At 54.7% G+C, this 17,298-nt stretch overlaps 1 protein-coding gene across 5 annotated transcripts in view; it reads left to right on the forward strand.

The window, feature by feature from the left end:
* Nucleotides 1-16,088, forward strand: part of PAFAH2 (platelet activating factor acetylhydrolase 2) — a 36,973-nt gene extending 20,885 nt beyond the window's left edge. For 2 of the 5 annotated variants that reach the window (XR_011390832.1, XR_011390834.1), the window contains 5 exons: nucleotides 21-134; nucleotides 3,145-3,236; nucleotides 4,950-5,158; nucleotides 6,974-7,128; nucleotides 15,011-16,088. Coding sequence is in view for 2 of the 5 variants with exons in the window: in XM_051856854.2 (XP_051712814.1) it covers nucleotides 21-134; nucleotides 3,145-3,236; nucleotides 4,988-5,158; nucleotides 6,974-7,128; nucleotides 15,011-15,105 (627 nt within the window). In the remaining 3 variants the exon portion in view is untranslated. The remainder of the gene's footprint in view (nucleotides 1-20; nucleotides 135-3,144; nucleotides 3,237-4,949; nucleotides 5,159-6,973; nucleotides 7,129-15,010) is intronic. The other 3 variants (XM_051856854.2, XM_002716106.5, XR_011390833.1) reach the window with 2 other exon arrangements.
* Nucleotides 16,089-17,298: the final 1,210 nt, after the last annotated feature.

Here is a 17,298-nt window from a genome sequence, read left to right on the forward strand (position 1 = left end):
CGGGCCTGTTTTTGCTACAGGTGCATCAGCGGGCGAGGGAGTGTGTGCGGGTGCTGAGGATCCTGCAAGAAGTTGCTGCTGGCCAGCCCATCGACAACATCTTGCCTGGAGGTTTGGATCTGAAGACCTTGAGGGTAAGGCAGCGGGGGCATGACTCAGAGTTCACGTGTTCATCACGTGTTCATCAGGACTTTCTTGGTTGCAAGTGCCAGAAACCCCACTGATGAGCTTAAACGGAAAGAGAACACATTGGCTCATAACTAGAAGGCAGACTTTAGGCCGGGGGACTGGATCCAGAGTGTCAGGGGCGCTCATCAAAGCCGTGGCACCCTTCTCTCCCTTCCCTGGCTAGTTTCTCTCTGCGTGTGTGGGCTTCATTTCCACCAGACTTTCTTAGATGGTTGCTGCCAGTCCAGGCCTGTGTCTCAACTCACAGGGGCAGATGTCAAGGAAGGAGACTCTTAGCTTCCACTAGTCTGGGAAGGCTGTGGCCTGCGTGGGTCCCGTGCCGCTCCTGGACCAGGCACTGTGCTGGCACTTAGCTGCCGCACACTCCTTGGCCTGTGTATGTGGCAGTCAGGGAAAGCTGAGCAGTGGGCTTGTCAGGCCACCTGGGCCACGTGGACAGGCGTGAGGTGGTTTGTTCCCCAAAGGCAGAGCTGTGGAGCAACACCGGTGCCTACTGCAAGCTAATTCCTTCCTTGGGGAGAATCCCGGGAACCCTCCCGTGAGGATATGAAACCATAGCGGCTTGGAATTGGCTAGAGAAGGTACACACTCCACCCCCGTCTCCATCCAATCTTTTTCCCCCTAACTTCAAATATAGTTCAGTCTCTATTCAGAGAACCAGGACATCGCACGAAGGCATGAAGAAAAAAGAAACAGTTTTTTTGACATTTTAATGTTTGTCTCACCAGTTCTTTTAAAGTGAATTAACATATATGTGTATACTTTTAATAATATTATTATCATTTAATATAAGCTGTCTCATAGCCTTTTTCTCATAGCCACGCAGTATGAATATATTCTCTTACAGTTAATACTTTTCTGTGGCATGCGTGTTAATAGCCATGTAATTGATTTCATTACCATTGAGTGAGAATGGTATATGAAGTACCCTCATGGGAAGTGGTGCAAAAAATTTGAAATCCATACATAGTTTTTTTCATAATGTACGTTTTCCATGAACTTTGTGTTCATGGGTATGGGTGTGTGTGTGTGTGTGTGTGTATACATACATACGTCTGTTAACAATAACGTTACTACATTATGAATACTTACAATAAGAACACCTCAAATGAATGTATGAAGTAAGCACTATGACCTCTTTATAGAGAAAGGAACCAAGGATCAAAAAGGCTAAGTAGCTACCCGGATTACCAAGCTAAATGATAGAGTCGAACTTGCAACTGGGCCTGTTTTACCTAAAGCCTGCACTGTGAACCCCAAAGCTCCTTTAGAAAATCTTTCAAAGGCTTTGGTAATGTCCTCCAGGGAGAAGCATCTGCCTGGGTGGCCAGTGACGAGGCAGGACCTGGGATCTAGATGCTGGACCAGCTGCTTGGCGTCCCCATGGGACAAGTAGGGGCCCTGGGCGCTGAGGTCCAGACTTATGTACCTGTGAGCCTGAGACAGGGAGGAAGGCCGACCACAGTCCAGTGGGGTTAGGTAAGAGACAGCCTTTTGCAGGAAATACAGAATGAAGAAGCTGACTACATTTTCACCTGTCGGGCTGAGATCACTTCCTCGTTGACAAAGCTGTAGGGAAACACTGTTCTCCGGCACGGCCAGCAGGGGCGCACGTTGCCCCGTGGAGGGTGTTTGGCAATGGCTGTCAGCGGCACGAACGCTTTAGGACCCAGTGATTTCCAGTTCTGGGCATTTATCCTGTAACACGTGCACACACGCAGCATGATGCACGTGCAGGGTTAGCCCTCCAGTCTCATTTATAACAGCAAAAGAATGGTGGTGACCTAAGTGCTCACCAGTAAGAGCACTGGTGACACTAACAGACTCTAGAGCAGTGGATGTGTTCGCTTGGATGATGCTACCTGCTACCACATAAACCCCTATCTCAGTGGCTTTGACACAGTAGAAATTGGTTTCTCTCCCCCATAAAGCCCACAGGGCGCTCCTGTGCTGGGGTGACTCAGGGATCCAGGCTCCTTTTGTCTTACAGTTCCGCCCTCTTTCACTTGCGGGCCTGAAGTTCACAGTGTATACAGAGCGTGGAGGTTTGTGTGCATGCTTACCTGCGTATGCAGAAGCAGTCTCTGGGAGGACCTGTGAGACGCTGCAGCCTGTTTGAGGGTAGGAAGGTTACAACAGTGGAAGAGAAAGGAGAAGGTGGAGACTTGTGGCTACTTCTGATTTTAGAGGTCTACGAATACATGAAAGCTGAAGGAGCCGTCCAGCCGACTTACGGATCTCAAGGTCCTGGGCAAAGGGGAGAAGTGAGGTCCGAAGCCTTGGGATGGAAACTGGGGGAGCACAGCCTCAGAGCAGCTGGCCACCACAGCCCTGTGAGATTTCCCAAGCCCCTCTGCAGGCAGCTGCGGTGGCTTTTTATATAACCAGGCCCTGATGGCTTCTAGGGACAACCCAAAATAGATAGCACAGAGCATGTTCGAGTGAGCAGACTCATTTCCCCTTCGTGGGACTGCTGGCAAAAATCAGGACAGATGCCTAAAGAGGAAGTGGGGCCCAAGGTAGTTTCTGCACAGGCAGTCCTTAGGTTCTAAGGAGCTCCCCATCTCGTCCCCAGGGTGGGCGACCGCTGGGAGCAGCTTCTAGGCCGGGAGCTCTGGAGTGTGGAGCAAGCCCTTACTGTCGGCGGGCTCTTGGGCTCGTCGGGGGGGATGGAATCTGACAGTTTCTGTCCACGCATTCACACGTAGACACTTGGATGCCTGCCCCGGTGCAGGTGGTGAGAGTACAAGAATAAAGGTGAGAAGCGGGGCTCTCAGAACTCCCGCCTGGGGCACGCTCTTCTGCCCAGGGTTGGGCCAGGGTTCTTACTGGGTGGTGTTGGAGGCTCGGCCGCTGTGTTGTCCTCCAGCCCCATTGCCTCACTGTGTCTCCCTCTTGGCCCTGAGGAATTCCCAACAAAGCAGTCCCGACTTTCTGACTCTGTGCTCTCCTCAGGGCAGCATCGACCCGAGCCGGGTGGCCGTGATGGGACACTCGTTTGGAGGGGCCACGGCTGTCCTGGCGCTAGCCAAGGAGACTCAGTTTCGGTGAGTTTCCAGGTGATGCTGTCGCTGTTGGCTCCTTGCTCCATGCACTCGTTCAGCAAGAATTTGTTACACGAGGTTTGTGTTCTAGGCAGCCTTGTGGGGGGATTCAGGGGTCAACAAGGTTTCTGATTTCATGGAGTTATGTTATTGTGGGAGGAGCCAGGCCACAAAAGAAGCTAACAAATGCAATCGCAGCACCCAAGTGCAGTGAAGAAAATAAAAATGCTTGGACACCTCCCCAAGAGAGTCGCACAAACCAAGACTGCAGAGGCAGGGGCCTAGGGCAGGGGTGGGGATCGCCCAGCCAGGGGGCCTTACCCGGCCCTGCCAAGGCAGCAGCGGGGGTGACCCACAATCCAATAAGTCTGCAGCAGGCTATTTTTTTTCTAAAAGATTTATTGATTTATTTGAGAGGCAGAGTTACAGACAGAGAGAGGGAAAGAGAGAGAGGTCTTCCATCCGCTGGTTCACTCCCCAAATGGCCGCAACAGCTGGAGCTGAGCTGATCTGAAGCCAGGAGCCAGGAGCCTCCTCCAGGTTTCCCATGTGGGTGCAGGGGCCCAAACACTTGGGCCATCTTCCACTGCTTTCCCAGGCTATAAGCAGAGTTAGATCGGAAGAAGAGCAGCTGGGACACAAACCAGCGCCCATATGGGATACCGGTGCCACAGGTGGAGGCTTAACCTGTTATGTCCCAGCAGGCTAATTTTTAACTTGATAATTTTGTATGGCCTGCAAATGATGTTATAAATATCCGAATGACCCTTGCAAAAAGAAAAGGTTCCCCACCCCTGATCTGGAGGAAGATCACGCAAGCCGGCAGGAATAGCTGGTACAAAGGCCCTGAGGCCCGCGGGAGCCTGCTGTGTGGGTGTGAGAGGGTAGTAAGCCACGGGGAAGAGATTGAAGACGACAGTGATAAGCAGGGTCCAGAGCCCAGAGTCTATTGGCCAGAATAAAGAGGCTTAGGTTTCATTCTAAGCACGATAGGAGACCACTGAAGGATTTTAAGCAGAAGGGGAAAAAAAAATCTTATTTACATTTTAAAAGAGCCCTCCAGCTACTGTGTGAGGGGGCACTGGAGCAGGACAGGACTGAGAACTGGGGGCTCGTTAGAGTGAGGGTCAGGGTGAATGGAGTTAGGATGTGTTTCAGCGTTCAGGACTTGGCGATGGGTTTGTCCATCACTTGTAGGATTGTCCAGTATTGAGACGGAGGAGACTGGGGGCAGGGTGGCTCAGTCTTCCAGCTGTAACCTTGCCTTAGGTGGGAGACTTCTACTCTTGGCACCAAGAGAACTTCCCTGCTACCTGTGCTCTGGGCTCGTAGCCTGTCTCGCACTCAGGGCACGGAGCTGTTCATCCACTGTCCCCTGCTGGACTCAGAGCCCCTTGAGAGCAAGGACTGTGTCATTTATCTGAGTACCAGAAGCACAGGGCCAGCTCGTGTCCGGCACTCAGTGAAGGCTGGTGGTGACTGATCAGAGGGGTGAAGCACCGTTCTGAGGAGCTCAAGTCAGCCACGCGAGAGTCGATGCAGGAGACCTGACCCTTGTGCTCAGAGAGGTTAGACTCTGGAGGCAGGTAGAAGCATCCCTAGCCTGCCTGTAGGATGTGGGCCCTGGCACCCCCTGCTGGGCTTTCTGAGCCTGCAGCTCAGGGCGGAGGGAAGAGCTCCAGCCCTCCCCTCCGCCCTCCCTGTTCCTGCCTGCAGTTCTGCGTGGCAGTCCCGGACGTCTCGTCCTGTTCCAGGTGTGCTGTGGCCCTGGACGCGTGGATGTTCCCCCTGGAACGAGACCTTTACCCACAGGCCCGGGGCCCTGTGTTCTTTATCAACACTGAGAAATTCCAGACAGTGGAGAGTATCAACTTGATGAAGAAGATATGTGCCCAGCACGAACAGTCCAGGATCATAACTGTGCTGTGAGTAACCCCCCGGTCCCGGTCCCGGTGTGGCCCCCGCTTTCCACTCAGCTGTGGCTCCCTTCGTTTCTCCCAGGTTGCCCAGAACTTTCTGTCCATTGGTAGAATACCTGGATACTTCCCGAATGTCCAGTGTTAATTCCCTTGGAATTTCATATCCGTCCCCTTGTCCACTTAGCGCCACGTAGAGTGACTTCTGCAGTAGTTTGTGACTGTGACGGGACTCGCCTGGTGCTGTCTGGAAATGGGTGCTGTGGGATGGTGTGGTGGGGAGGGAAGGGCCGGAGTGTGGGTAGGGCCCTCATTGGGGGATTTTATGAGGGGTTTTTTTTTGGAGAGTGCGGATGTAGTAGACCTTTGACATTCACCAGAGAGATTTCTAGAGAGCTGTATACACACCGAAGTCCGAGACAGAACTCCCTGTGTGCTGTCTTCCATAAACCACCTCTGTTCTGGCTGAGAAACCACAGCACCTTCACCTCCATCACTGGCACCAGCAATTGGTTTTCTTCTGGGAACCATTTTTCAGAGAGGGGAAGAAAAAGAATTTCCGTGACTTTCCAATGCTGACTCTATGGGGAGGGGGGAGGGCTGAGTCACCCCAGCTTGCTGCCACCTGCACTGGGGCCTCGCAGCCACACACATGCTTCGAGGACTCCAGGCCCTGTTTCAACCCTGAGTGCCGGTGCGCCACGGACCCTTGGAGTCGCACAGGTGTTAGAAGGCCAGAGCCAAAGGCCTTGAGCACCAGGGCTCTGCTCAGTGGGCAGTATCTTCCATGGTTCACCTTGGCCCCAGCTCTCTTCCCTCTCCTGTCGTTTTGATTTCTTGGCGGTGGAGGACTGGAAGGTTGCCCCGGTAATACTCGGGACAGTGGCACCTGTTGGGAAGGGACATGAGAGCCTTTGACAAGCAGCACTCGAGGGGCTCCCTGCTGGCTGCGCACAGGACCCACAACTCTGATACATCCTGCTGTATCCTATCTGGTGGGCCTCGAATAACGCATTTTTTAAAAAAAACCTGTTTTTCTGCATGACGTCAGACAAATACTTTGGTGTTTAGACTTTTCCAACCTCACTGAATTGACTCATAAATTAAGAGAGGGTTTCACCTGGGAGCTACATGTATTTCATGCCAGAGGACTTAAGTTCTAATCCAGAACTCCCTTTTACAAATGCACCTATTGGGGTGGGGGACGGCCGGCCCACAGGCCGAAATCACGTGATCTGGCCCTGCCAGGGCAACCTCAGGTGGGACTCGAAATTCAAACAGCAGGCACATTTGCAAGTTGATAATTTTGTATGGCCTGCAGATGATGTTATAAAAAATCTAAATGGCCCTAGGCAGAACGAGTTTCCACTGCTGAAGGCCAGGAGCTCCTCTTTCCTGTTACTCTGTGTGCACCGCTGAAGAAGGGGCTTGTGGGTTTTATGAATATTTGGAAGTCACCCCCAGGAAAAGCCACAGGGTGGGAGATTATAGTGACCGAGGAATGGCAGGTGCTGGAGGCCTCGCCCCGTGCCCCGTCCCTGCGCCTTTTCCCTGTACTGTGAGGCATTGTGCTAGGGGTTGAGTCAGCTTTGACACCATGCACACCTGGGTTCTAATCCTCGCGCCATGCCCTCCCTCCTGCGTGACTCTGGGCAGGCCGTTTCTCTCCTCGGATTCTGTTAAGGAGGAAAACACTCCCCTTACGAGGTTGCTGTGAAGAGCAAGTGTGATGATGCGTGGGGAGCCCCTTGGACATACAGGTGCATGACAGATGCCCGTGTGCCTCACCTTCAGGTCCCTGCCGTTGTTTTTCTTCTCTTCTAGTGGTTCTGTTCATCACAGTCAAACTGACTTTGCTTTTGTGACTGGCAACTTGCTTGTTAAATACTTATCCAGCCACACCCGTGGGAGCCTGGACCCCTACGAAGGTCAGGAGACTATGGTGCACGCCATGTTGGCCTTCCTGCAGAAGCACCTGGGTAAGGAGCGCCCTGGGGCCCCTGGGGCAGCCAGCCAGTGGGTCCCTTGGATTCCCCTGCAGCCCAGTGGTCTATACTGACACAGCTGGGAACCAGGAAACTTTACGGCGTATGGAAAACAAGCATGAAGGAGAGAGTTAATGGAGTTATAGGAAAAGCACTTGACAGAGTTTGGAGATCTTGCTCTCTTACTGTGTCAATGACCTTGGCCTCCCTGAGCCTTGGTTTCCTTACCTCTCCGCTCTGCTATCTCTGTCCTAATCCAAACTTATCATCATTCACTGTGTCTGAATTGTGGGGGAGCTCCTGATGATACCTGAGCTAAATCTATGGAAGGTTTAAAGAAACCCTTGGTGGGTTGTAACTGATGTCAGAAACCACAGACCAGGGGTGGGCGTTGTGGCACAACGGGTTAAGCCACTGCTTAGGAGGCCCACATCCCATATCAGATCACCAGTTCCAGTCCTGGCTCCTCCGCTTCCCGTCCAGCTTCCTGCTGATACATCCTGGGAAGGCAGTGGGTGATGACTCAAGTACCTCCTATGGGAGGGACCTGGGTAGAGAACCAGGCTCCTGGTCCAGCCCTGACTGTCACAGGCGTTTGGGGAGTGAACCAGCAGATGAGAGATCTCTCTCTGTCTCTCCCTCTTTCCCTGTCTCTCCCTCTCTCTATATAAGTCTTTTTAAGAAAAAAATCACAGGCTGGATGAATGGCGAGGTCTTTAGAGGTCTCTGTCCAGCCTCCACTCAGAGGAGGCGGCGCCTGTTTCTTCCCCACATTGCTGTCAAGTCCGCTGCAGCCCTGGAAGCTTGAATGGCAAAGACTGGAAGTTCACCAATTTGCTTTGAGTGCAAAGGGGAGTTGATGAGAGTGCAGCTGGCCTAAGGAAGTGGTAGAGTTTTAGGAGCCGAAGTCACAACGTGCAGAGCTGATCTCCTGGTCTGTCTCGCGGGCTCAGTCTGTGTCTCCTTCCTCTCACTGTGTCTGGTTTTCTGTTTCCCTTCTTCCCTGTGTTCTCTCCTCGCGGAGGGGATCTGCTCATTGAGTTTCTGCTCCACATGACTTCACCGGGCCCGAGCCGCTGAGGCTTGCTCTCTTCGCCTTGTAGCCTCCGCGTCTTCAGCTCCCACTGCTCACAGCCCGCCAGTCTTCAGCTCTCACTGCTCGCAGCCGCGTGAACATGATTTCCAGGCCAGATTCACAAGAGGGGCAAGGCGGTCGCATCAGCTGCACCCTGCTGGCCACACACACGGTAGCCGCCGTGCAGCCGAGGCCTGCGCTCTCCAGGTCACAAGCCCCTTTCTGCGACAGTCAGGACACAGGAGGGTCCATTGTCTACCTGAGGCTGGGCCCTGGGCAGCACTTGCCATCCGAAGGGAGCCAGGCTTGCCCGTATTTCTAAGGTTTGACCTAACTCCAGGGTAGTGGCGAGACCTGAGACTAGCCCCTCTCCACTTGCGGGGTTATCCCCCGAGAAGACACCTGTGATGTCCTCCAAGATTTCTCTGTTCAGCTCAGTGTCCGTGGCACCACCACTGTACCCTGTCTAATTCTCTAGTTTGCCATTCGGCACCCATGCCCCTTGGATGCGCTGCTCATCAGCGCCCTTTTAAAGTGTGCAGTCCTGGCTTGCGTGTGACGTGCTAGGAAGGGCCTGACCAGAGCCCGGGCCAGTGGGACTGTTGCTCCTGTGCCCTGGACACTGGATGTCTGGCTGGATGACCCGAGTGCACCCCCTTTCCCATAAGTGCACAAGCAGTCTGGTTTGGACTGAGTTTGTTTTTAAAACGTATATCCTTTTATTTAGTGCAGTGACCTTTTGAACCTAGATTTCGTGTTTGTATTTATGCCTGTCGTTTCATCCAGCCAGCTGTCAGCAATTGGGTTTAGAGACTTCAGGGCTGATAACAGAGACCCTGGCAGGGGAAGGGATCCCTGTGTCAGTGTCCCGTTCTCCCACCCACTCTCCCTGTTCCTCGCGAGCACCATGGCATTATAAGGGCTAAGAGCAGAGACGATGGGGAACAAGGCGTGAGCAGGCTCGCTTTAGGGGCAGCGCCTGTGAGCTGAGGTGCCCAGCGCTGGCGACCACAGAAGCGGCGATGGAGGGAGGCAGGCGGCTCTGACGGTTGGCCGCTCGCTGAGGACTCCTGTGTGCCCGGTGCTTGAGCATTGCAGCTGCGTTCTGGAGTAAGGGTCTGAAGACAGCCCTTCCCAGGAGGGACCCTTGTTACTAACTCTGCTGGGCAGATGAGGACACGGCAGCTTAGAAAATTTGGGTAATCTAGCCGGCGCCGTGGCTCAATAGGCTAATCCTCCACCTTGCGGCGCCGGCACACCGGGTTCTAGTCCCGGTTGGGGCGCCGGATTCTGTCCCGGTTGCCCCTCTTCCAGGCCAGCTCTCTGCTATGGCCAGGGAGTGCAGTGGAGGATGGCCCAGGTGCTTGGGCCCTGCACCCCATGGGAGACCAGGAAAAGCACCTGGATCCTGGCTCCTGCCATCGGATCAGCGCGGTGCGCCGGCTGCAGCGGCGGCCATTGGAGGGTGAACCAACGGCAAAGGAAGACCTTTCTCTCTCTGTCTCTCTCTCTCACTGTCCACTCTGCCTGTCAAAAAAAAAAAAAAAAAAAAGAAAATTTGGGTAATTTGTTCAGGGTTCTCTGGGTGTTAAGTGGCAAAGCCACTATGCGAGCCAGGCCGTCCAGCTGCGAAGCCCACGCGCCGAGCCGCTGCGCAGTGCTGTCCGTCGGTGACTATGATGGTGTAGTCTGCACCCAGCACTGGGGAGACCCAGGACCGGCTCCCACCGTGAGGGGAGGGAGAAGGGCGGGAGGAAGGTATCCTGCGCACCGCGGTGCTTGCCTTTCATCTTCACAGTGAGGAGAAGGCTCACGGGCTGGGCGGCCCAGGTGCCTTGGGGAACAGGTTCTGTAGCCTGGCTCTCAGGAGAGTGACTTTAAGATTATTTATTTATTTGAAAGAGAGAGAGATCTTGCATCCTCTGCTTCACTCCCCAAATGGCTGCAACAGCTGGGGCTGGGCCAGGCTGAAGCCAGGAGCTTAGAGCTCCATCTGGGTCTCCCTCCCGGGTGGCAGGGGCCCAGGTCCTTCAGCTGTCATCCACCGCCTCCCAGGTGCATTAACAAGGAGCTGGGTCCACGTGGAGCAGCCAGGCCTTGAAGCAGCACTCAGATTTGGGATGCTGGTGTCACAGGCAGTGGCTTAATCCTCTGCGCCCACCTCAAGAGAGTGACTTACGGACGAAGGCGGAGAAGTGAGCAGATGGCAGAGGTGGAGGCCCATGCGGGTGCTGAGGGAAGTTTGGTTTTATCCTCCAGGCTGTGGGGCGCCCTTGGTGGGTTCCAGGCAGGAGAGCGTCATGACTGGACTTGTGTTTGCGGTCGGGCGGCAGTGCAGGTGGACAGCTCAGGTGGGCGGCGCGGGCAGTAATCCAGGTGGTGGGACATCGGACAGGGTCTGAAAGAGGCCCCGGCTCTCAGGCTGACGTCTCACAACGACAAGGAGGCCTCTGTGTGGCCACATCGTGCAGTCACCTGGGAAACAAAAATCAGCTGCCGGCGGCCCGGCTGAACCTCTCTGGAAAATCCCAGAGAGCTGTGAGAGGACCCGTGCCGCCTTCACAGGCACCGTGTGCAGCTGCCGCCTCCACCCCTGAAATCACCCCCACCCACCCCACCCCTGCCATCTCCCCTCCCTCCTCCTCTGACCTCTGAGCCCTCTTCCCTCAGCTGCTTAATTCTGCCTCCCACTTCACCACTCACTCCCTCGAGACTGTGTACCCGAGGCCAGGGCCGGCGTTGTGGCGAAGCGGATTAAGCTGCCTGTGATGCCAGCATCCCACACGGGTGCCAGTTCTGAGTCCCGGCTGCTCTGCTTTGCTTCCAATCCAGCTCCCTGCTGACAAGGCTGAGAAAGCAGCAGAGGATGGCGCAAGTGCCTAGGCCCCTGCACCCACGTGGGAGACCCAGGTGGAGTGCCAGGCTCCTGGATTTGGCTGGCCCAGAACCCAGCCACAGCCATGGCAGCAAACCAATCTGTCTCTCCTTTCTGCCTCTCTGTAACTCTCCCTTTCAAATAAGTAAATAAGTCTTAAAAAAAAAAAAAAAAAAAAAGACTGCACCTTGGGGCTGGCATTATGGCACAGCGAGTTAAGCTGCTGCCTGCAGTGCAGCCCTTGGGAACGCTAGTTCGAGTCCCAGCAGCTCAGCTTCTGATCCAGCTCCCTGCCAATGCACCTAGGAAAGCAGTGGAAGATGGCATGAGGGCATGGTCCCCTACTGCCCACATGGGAGGCCCGCATGGAGTTCTGGGTTCCTGGCTTTGGCCTGGCCTAGCCCTGTAGCCACCATTTGGAAAGTGAGCCAGTGGAGAGAAGATCTCTCTCTCCCTCCCTCCCTTTCTCTGCAACTCTGCCTTTCAAATAAAAATAAAACAAATCTTAAAAAAAAAAAAAAAAAAAGACCGCACACCTTCCTACATAGATGCAGCTTCCGTTCCAGGTGTGGGACTCGGGCCAGCCTACTGTTCCCATGCCAGACTTCACCCTGCCATCTGTGGGCATGATTGCACCAGTTGTCTTTCCCTCTTTACCTTGTTTATTTATTTAACAGCACTTTTATTTGAAAGGAAGAGAGAGGAATCTTCCATCTGCCGGTTCACTCCCCAGATGCCTGCAGTAGTCTGGCCAGGTCAAAGCCAGATGCCAAGAACTCCATCCAGGACCCCATATGGATGGCAGGGACCCAAGTACTTGAGCCATCACCCGCTGCCTCTCAGGGTGCAGGGTGCACGTTAGCAGGAAGCTGGACCAGAAGCGGACCCAGGCACCTCAGCGTGGGACGCGGGCGTCTTAGCTGCCGAGTCAGATACGCGCCCCTTGCGCTTCACCACACCCCTGCTGGTTCATTTCATGATGAAGTCTCTCTTTAAGAAAAAAAAAATCTCTCTTGGCCTCAGTGTGCCCTCCGGTTACCCTGTTCTCTGCAGCAGCAGAACTGCTCAGAGAATTTCCTACTCCGTCCCTTCCTGTTCTCCCTTACACCCACTCCAGCCAGGCTCCCTGAAAGCTGCCATTGTCCCCCGCCCCAGCGACCGCCGCGGTGCCGAGTCCAGGAGTCCTCGGCCCTCGCCTCGCCCCTCGCAGTGGCTGCCCACGAGTGGATGGTGCCCTCCTTTGGGAAGCGCCACCTCTGCTTCGGAGAGCCGCACTGTGGAGTCTGCTGTCTCCATGTCTGCTCCGCTCTGGCCTCTTTCAGATTTAGTTTATTGAAAGCCAGAATGACAGAGATCCTCACTCCCCACGTGGCCAGGATGGTGGGAGCTGGGCCAGGCTGAAGCCAGGAATCAGGGACTCCGCCCGGGCCTCCCACGGAGGTGACAGGGACCCAAGCACTTGGCCATCATCCGCTGCTCTTCCAGGTGCATTAGCAGGGAGCTGGGTCAGAAGCCAAGCAGCCAGACTCTCAGCCGCACGCTGCTGTGGGATGCTGGCGTCGCGAGTGATGGCTAACCCTCCGTCCACAGCACTGGCCCCTCTCTGGCCTACTTTTCTACTTCTCATGGCTGTAAATACCACTTCTGTGCCGGCCACTCCCTGGCTTGCATCTGCAGTGTGATGGCCCACAAACACTGGATTTATAGGACCCACTGCTGCCACTCAGCGTCTCTACCTGGACATCTAACGGATGCAACACTGCCAAGAAAGCTAATGGCAACTGCAGCCTCTCCGTTCAGCTCCATCCTTCCAGTTACTTGGTCAGAATCTAAGTCCCATCTGTTCTTTCTCTCTCTCTCAAATCCCATCTGTTCTGTCTCTGTCTCTCTCTCGCACACACACACCCTCACCCGCCGGTCCCTTGGGACATCCTCACGGCTCCGGCTCCGCCTTCAAGCTACACAAGGAATCTAATCGCTTGTCAGTACCCCACAGCTAAATTCCTGCAGGAGGTACCCCACCCCCACCCCGCCTCCGTCTCCTGACCGCGGCACAGTTGTTTCTCAGTGCAGCAGCCGAGTGCTCCCTTCAGGAAGTCCGTCCTGACGCCCTCTGCTCAGCTCAGTGGCTCCCCTGGGCCTCAGTCCCGCCTCAGTCCTGCCCCCTGCCCAGCCTGTGTGACGTGGCCCTCCAGCTCCTGCTGCTCTTGCCTTGCCTGCTTTGCTGTTCCTGTGAGGGCCTGCAGTGCTCCAGGCACACCTCTGCCTCAGGGCCTTTGCACTGCTGTCCCCTCTCCTACAATAATCCTGGCTAAACCCTTGCTCAGCGAGGCCACCCGACCACCCTTTGTAAAGCATTGTACTTCCCCAGCTGCCACCACGCGTCCCTGATCTGCCTGTGCTTTCCCATCTGACCCCTTCTTGCCTCCTGTGTAACTGATTGTGTTATGTATTGCTGCCTGCTGGACGAGGAGTTCTAGGAAGGTACAGGTTTCCGCTCCACGCCAGGTGCTTGGCAAGGAGCGGGGATCTGGCGGTAACTGAGTGGCCCCTCCCTTCTGCCCTGGGTTCTGCTCGCGTTGAGCTGTGACACCATTTGCCTGCTCGGCTGTGCCCAAGGACTTGGACCCAGCTGGGTCGTCCTTGCCTTGTGACTAGGCCCATCTGCCTGGTCTGTGCTGGGCGGCTACCTGATGCTGTGGCCCTGTGGTTCTGCCCTTCACCAAGGAGACACTGGATCTGCTCCCACAGACCGGAGTGCTAGGGACCTCATCTTTTTTCTTTTTCTTTAAGATTTATTTTATTTAATTGAAAGGCAGCATTACACATGGCGGGGAGAGCGAGAGAGAGATTTTCTATCTACTGGTTCACTCTCCAAATGGCCGCAACCGCCTAGGCTGGGCCAGGGAGAAGCCAGGAGCCAGGAGCTTCTTCCAGGTCTCCCACGTGGGTGCAGGGTCTCAAGGACTTGGGCCATCTTCCACTGCTTTCCCAGGCACAGAGCAGGGAGCTGGATTGGAAGTGGAGCAGCCGGGACTCAAACCAGTGCCCACATGGGATGCTGGCACTGCAGGTGACAGCTTAGCCCACTACACCACAACTCCGGCCCGAGGGACCTCTTCTTCTTCTTCTTTCTCTTCCTTTTCCTCTTCTTCAAGATTTTATTTATTTATTTGAGAGATACTTAGAGAGAGAAGGAGAGACAGAGAGAAAGGTCTTCCATCTGCTGGTTCATTCCCCAAATGGCCTCAACAGCTGGAGCTGGGCCTACCAGGAGCCAGGAGCTTCCTCTGGGTCTCCCATGAGGGTGCAGGGGCCCAAGTACTTGGGCCATCCTCCAGTGCTTTTCCAGGCCACAGCAGAGAGCTGGATCGGAAGAGGAGCAGCCGAGACTTGAACCAGCACAGTATGGGATGCTGGCACCGCAGGTGGAGGCTTAGCCCACTGCGCTACAGCGCCGGCCCCGAGGGCCTCCTCTTCCTCAGCAGTGGAAGCGGAGCCTGGGAGATTTTGCATCTGCTCTGCGTTTCTGGGTGTGAATATTTTATCTCTCCCCAGCTGTAACGACCCTGGACAGCTCGCCTAGCTTCCCTGAGCTAGTGTCCTCCGCTCTAAGTACGGCTGACAGAGTTCTCTTAGTGCGTAGGGATGTGGTGGAAATTAAATGCATCAATGCACTTGAAGCATTAAGCACAATCCCCGGGACGAATTGTCCTCTTATTTTCAGTATTGGGTTGTCATAGACAAAGTCAGTCATTCGTAAATGCACTGAATAGTGACCATTGCCGTCTCCACCATCATACGCACTGCGCCTGGTCCCCGTGTTTCCCCGGCGCCCCTCTCTCTGGGACGACCTGCTAGATCCACGGGAGCCGCTCTGTCCCAGCCTGACGCTCTGCCTAACCTTCGTGTTTTCTCCCATTCAGACCTGAAGGAGGACTACGATCAATGGAACAGTCTCATCGAAGGCATTGGGCCGTGGCTCACTCCTGGCGCCCCCACCCACCTGTCTAGCCTGTAGGCACAGCTGGCCATTTGTCACAGGTCACCTGAGCTGTGTCCACTTGGGGGCTGCCCAGGGGCACCGTCACCTCTGTCTGGAAGTGGTCAGCTCCACCCTTTTCCTCAGATTGAGAGGATGTAATCACACTGCTGATTGGATAATGGGGGGCTTTGATCTTGGACTTGATCTTAAACTCACCCTGGGGCTTGGATCACTGAAGCTTGGCCAAGTGACTTTCTGGGGCCTGCGCCCTGCAGGTGTGGGGAAGAAGCCTAGTGCCCTGAGGCTGAGTAGGAAGCCTGGGCCCCACCTGCTCCCTCTGCTCCCACCACAGTTGCTTCTCTAGTGGAAGTGTCAACGCCAGAGGGCCCCCAGCCCCGCCTGGCTCTGTCTCTTTCTCGCTCTCAGCCTGCTGCCTCCTGGGCCGCTTGGTGAAAAGTGAGCACATGAGCAAACTTGCTGGAGTGTGGACATCCTCAGATTTTCTGATCATTTGCAGGCCTTGCCCCTTGCGTGAGATGTAGTACTGGGTACTTAGCAGTACTGGGCCACACCTGGGAGCCCACGGCGGGGCCAGCAGCCATGGTCTCCCGGCAGAGGGCTCCCTCAGAAGCTCCAGAAGTCTTTGAGGTCTTGCCAAAAATGTGTCTTGACAGGAGAAACACAAGTAGGTTGAGGTGGGAGTGTTAGGATCAGTGCTAAGCAGGCCCTTGCTGCAAGAGGGAAGGAGGCTGGTTAGTCTGACCCGGGAGGCCTTCCCTGGTGAGGCGTAGGAACACCTGTGTCTCGCCTCTTAACTCTGAGGTCGTGAGCTGCCAACCTGCTCAGGGCCAGCGTGCTTCGATTGTTTGGTCTTTTGGTTCTGAGGCCTTTGCCCCAGCATAAGTCAGAATACAGTCCACACTTCCATTCTGTCCCATTTACAATATGAATGACATCAATACCAATGAAAGTTGGAATGGTCTCTGTTTAATCTGCAATAAAGCAAGATGGGAAATGCCTGCTCCTTCTGTCTGTAATTGTTCGCTTCCCCTTGGGCCCCAGAGGGGAAGTCTTCCCGGGTATCTGGTTCAAGGCCGTGTGGGAAGATCAACCTGGAACTCTGTCTCCACTACTGAGGACTTCTCACCCTGCTCCCAGGAGGGGACCCTGCGGCAGGCAGGAGCCAACACCCGTCTACAGCACAGGGCCACCAGCCAGCTGGGACTAGACCATCGCCTCCCAGCAGCAAGCCTGTGGACCTGGGGTGGATCTGTGGGTCCAGCGACAGCCTCAGCGGCCTCACAGGACAGCCCTGGTGCCCGGGAGCCTGGAGCCTGGAGCCTGGAACCTAGCCTGGCTTTGAGTCCTGGCTCTGCCGCTGCTAACTGGGTGAACGGGAGCGAATTATGTTCTCTTTCCAATCTCAGTTCTGCATTTCTAAAATGAGTGCCTGCGTTATGAATAGTTAGGAGGATTGAGTGACAAGATGCATATCCCTTTGGTTATTTTAAAGCATATCTCCTACTTTCCAAAAATAAGAGATTTTTCTCTTTGTCTTATAGTTATGATTTTATGGCTTAATGATTTCATGTCCAGGGACAATGACCCAGTGGCTTCCATCCTTCAAAATATGTTGAAGGGACCAGTGCTGTGGCGCAGCAGGTTAAAACCCCAGTCTGCAGTGCCAGCATCCCATATAGGCGCCAGTTTGAGTCCTGGCTGCTCCACTTCCAATCCTGCTCTCTGCTATGGCCTGGGAAAGCAGTAGAAGGGGGTCCAAGTGCTTGGGCCCCTGCACCCATGTGAGAGACCCAGAAGAAGCTCCTGGCTTCAGATTGGTTCAGCTCCAGCTGTTGCAGCCATTTGGGGAGTGAACCAGCAGATGGAAGACCTCTCTACCTCTCTGTAACTCTTTCAAATAAATCCAAAAAAAAAAAAAAAAAAGATTTGTTGAAACTTGCTTGTTGGCCCAGGGTGAGGTTGAGTTGCAGATGTTCCACGGATACCTGCAGTTGTTCACTTTCGTCCTCAACAGCACACTATGGGTTAAAGCACTCAGGAAGGTGATGGAGCCATCCAGCCCTCGCGTGGGGACCAGAGCCCTTCAGCAGTCACGGAGCCAGCCCTGGGCCAGCCTAGGTAGATGCCACCCTGTGCTGGGAGCACAGGCAGGAGCCACCCTCTGCCTGGGCGCCCTAAACAATGCAGGTGAACTTGGCAAGACCCTGA

This window comes from Oryctolagus cuniculus, chromosome 7, assembly GCF_964237555.1.
Source record: "Oryctolagus cuniculus chromosome 7, mOryCun1.1, whole genome shotgun sequence".
NCBI lineage: Eukaryota > Metazoa > Chordata > Mammalia > Lagomorpha > Leporidae > Oryctolagus > Oryctolagus cuniculus.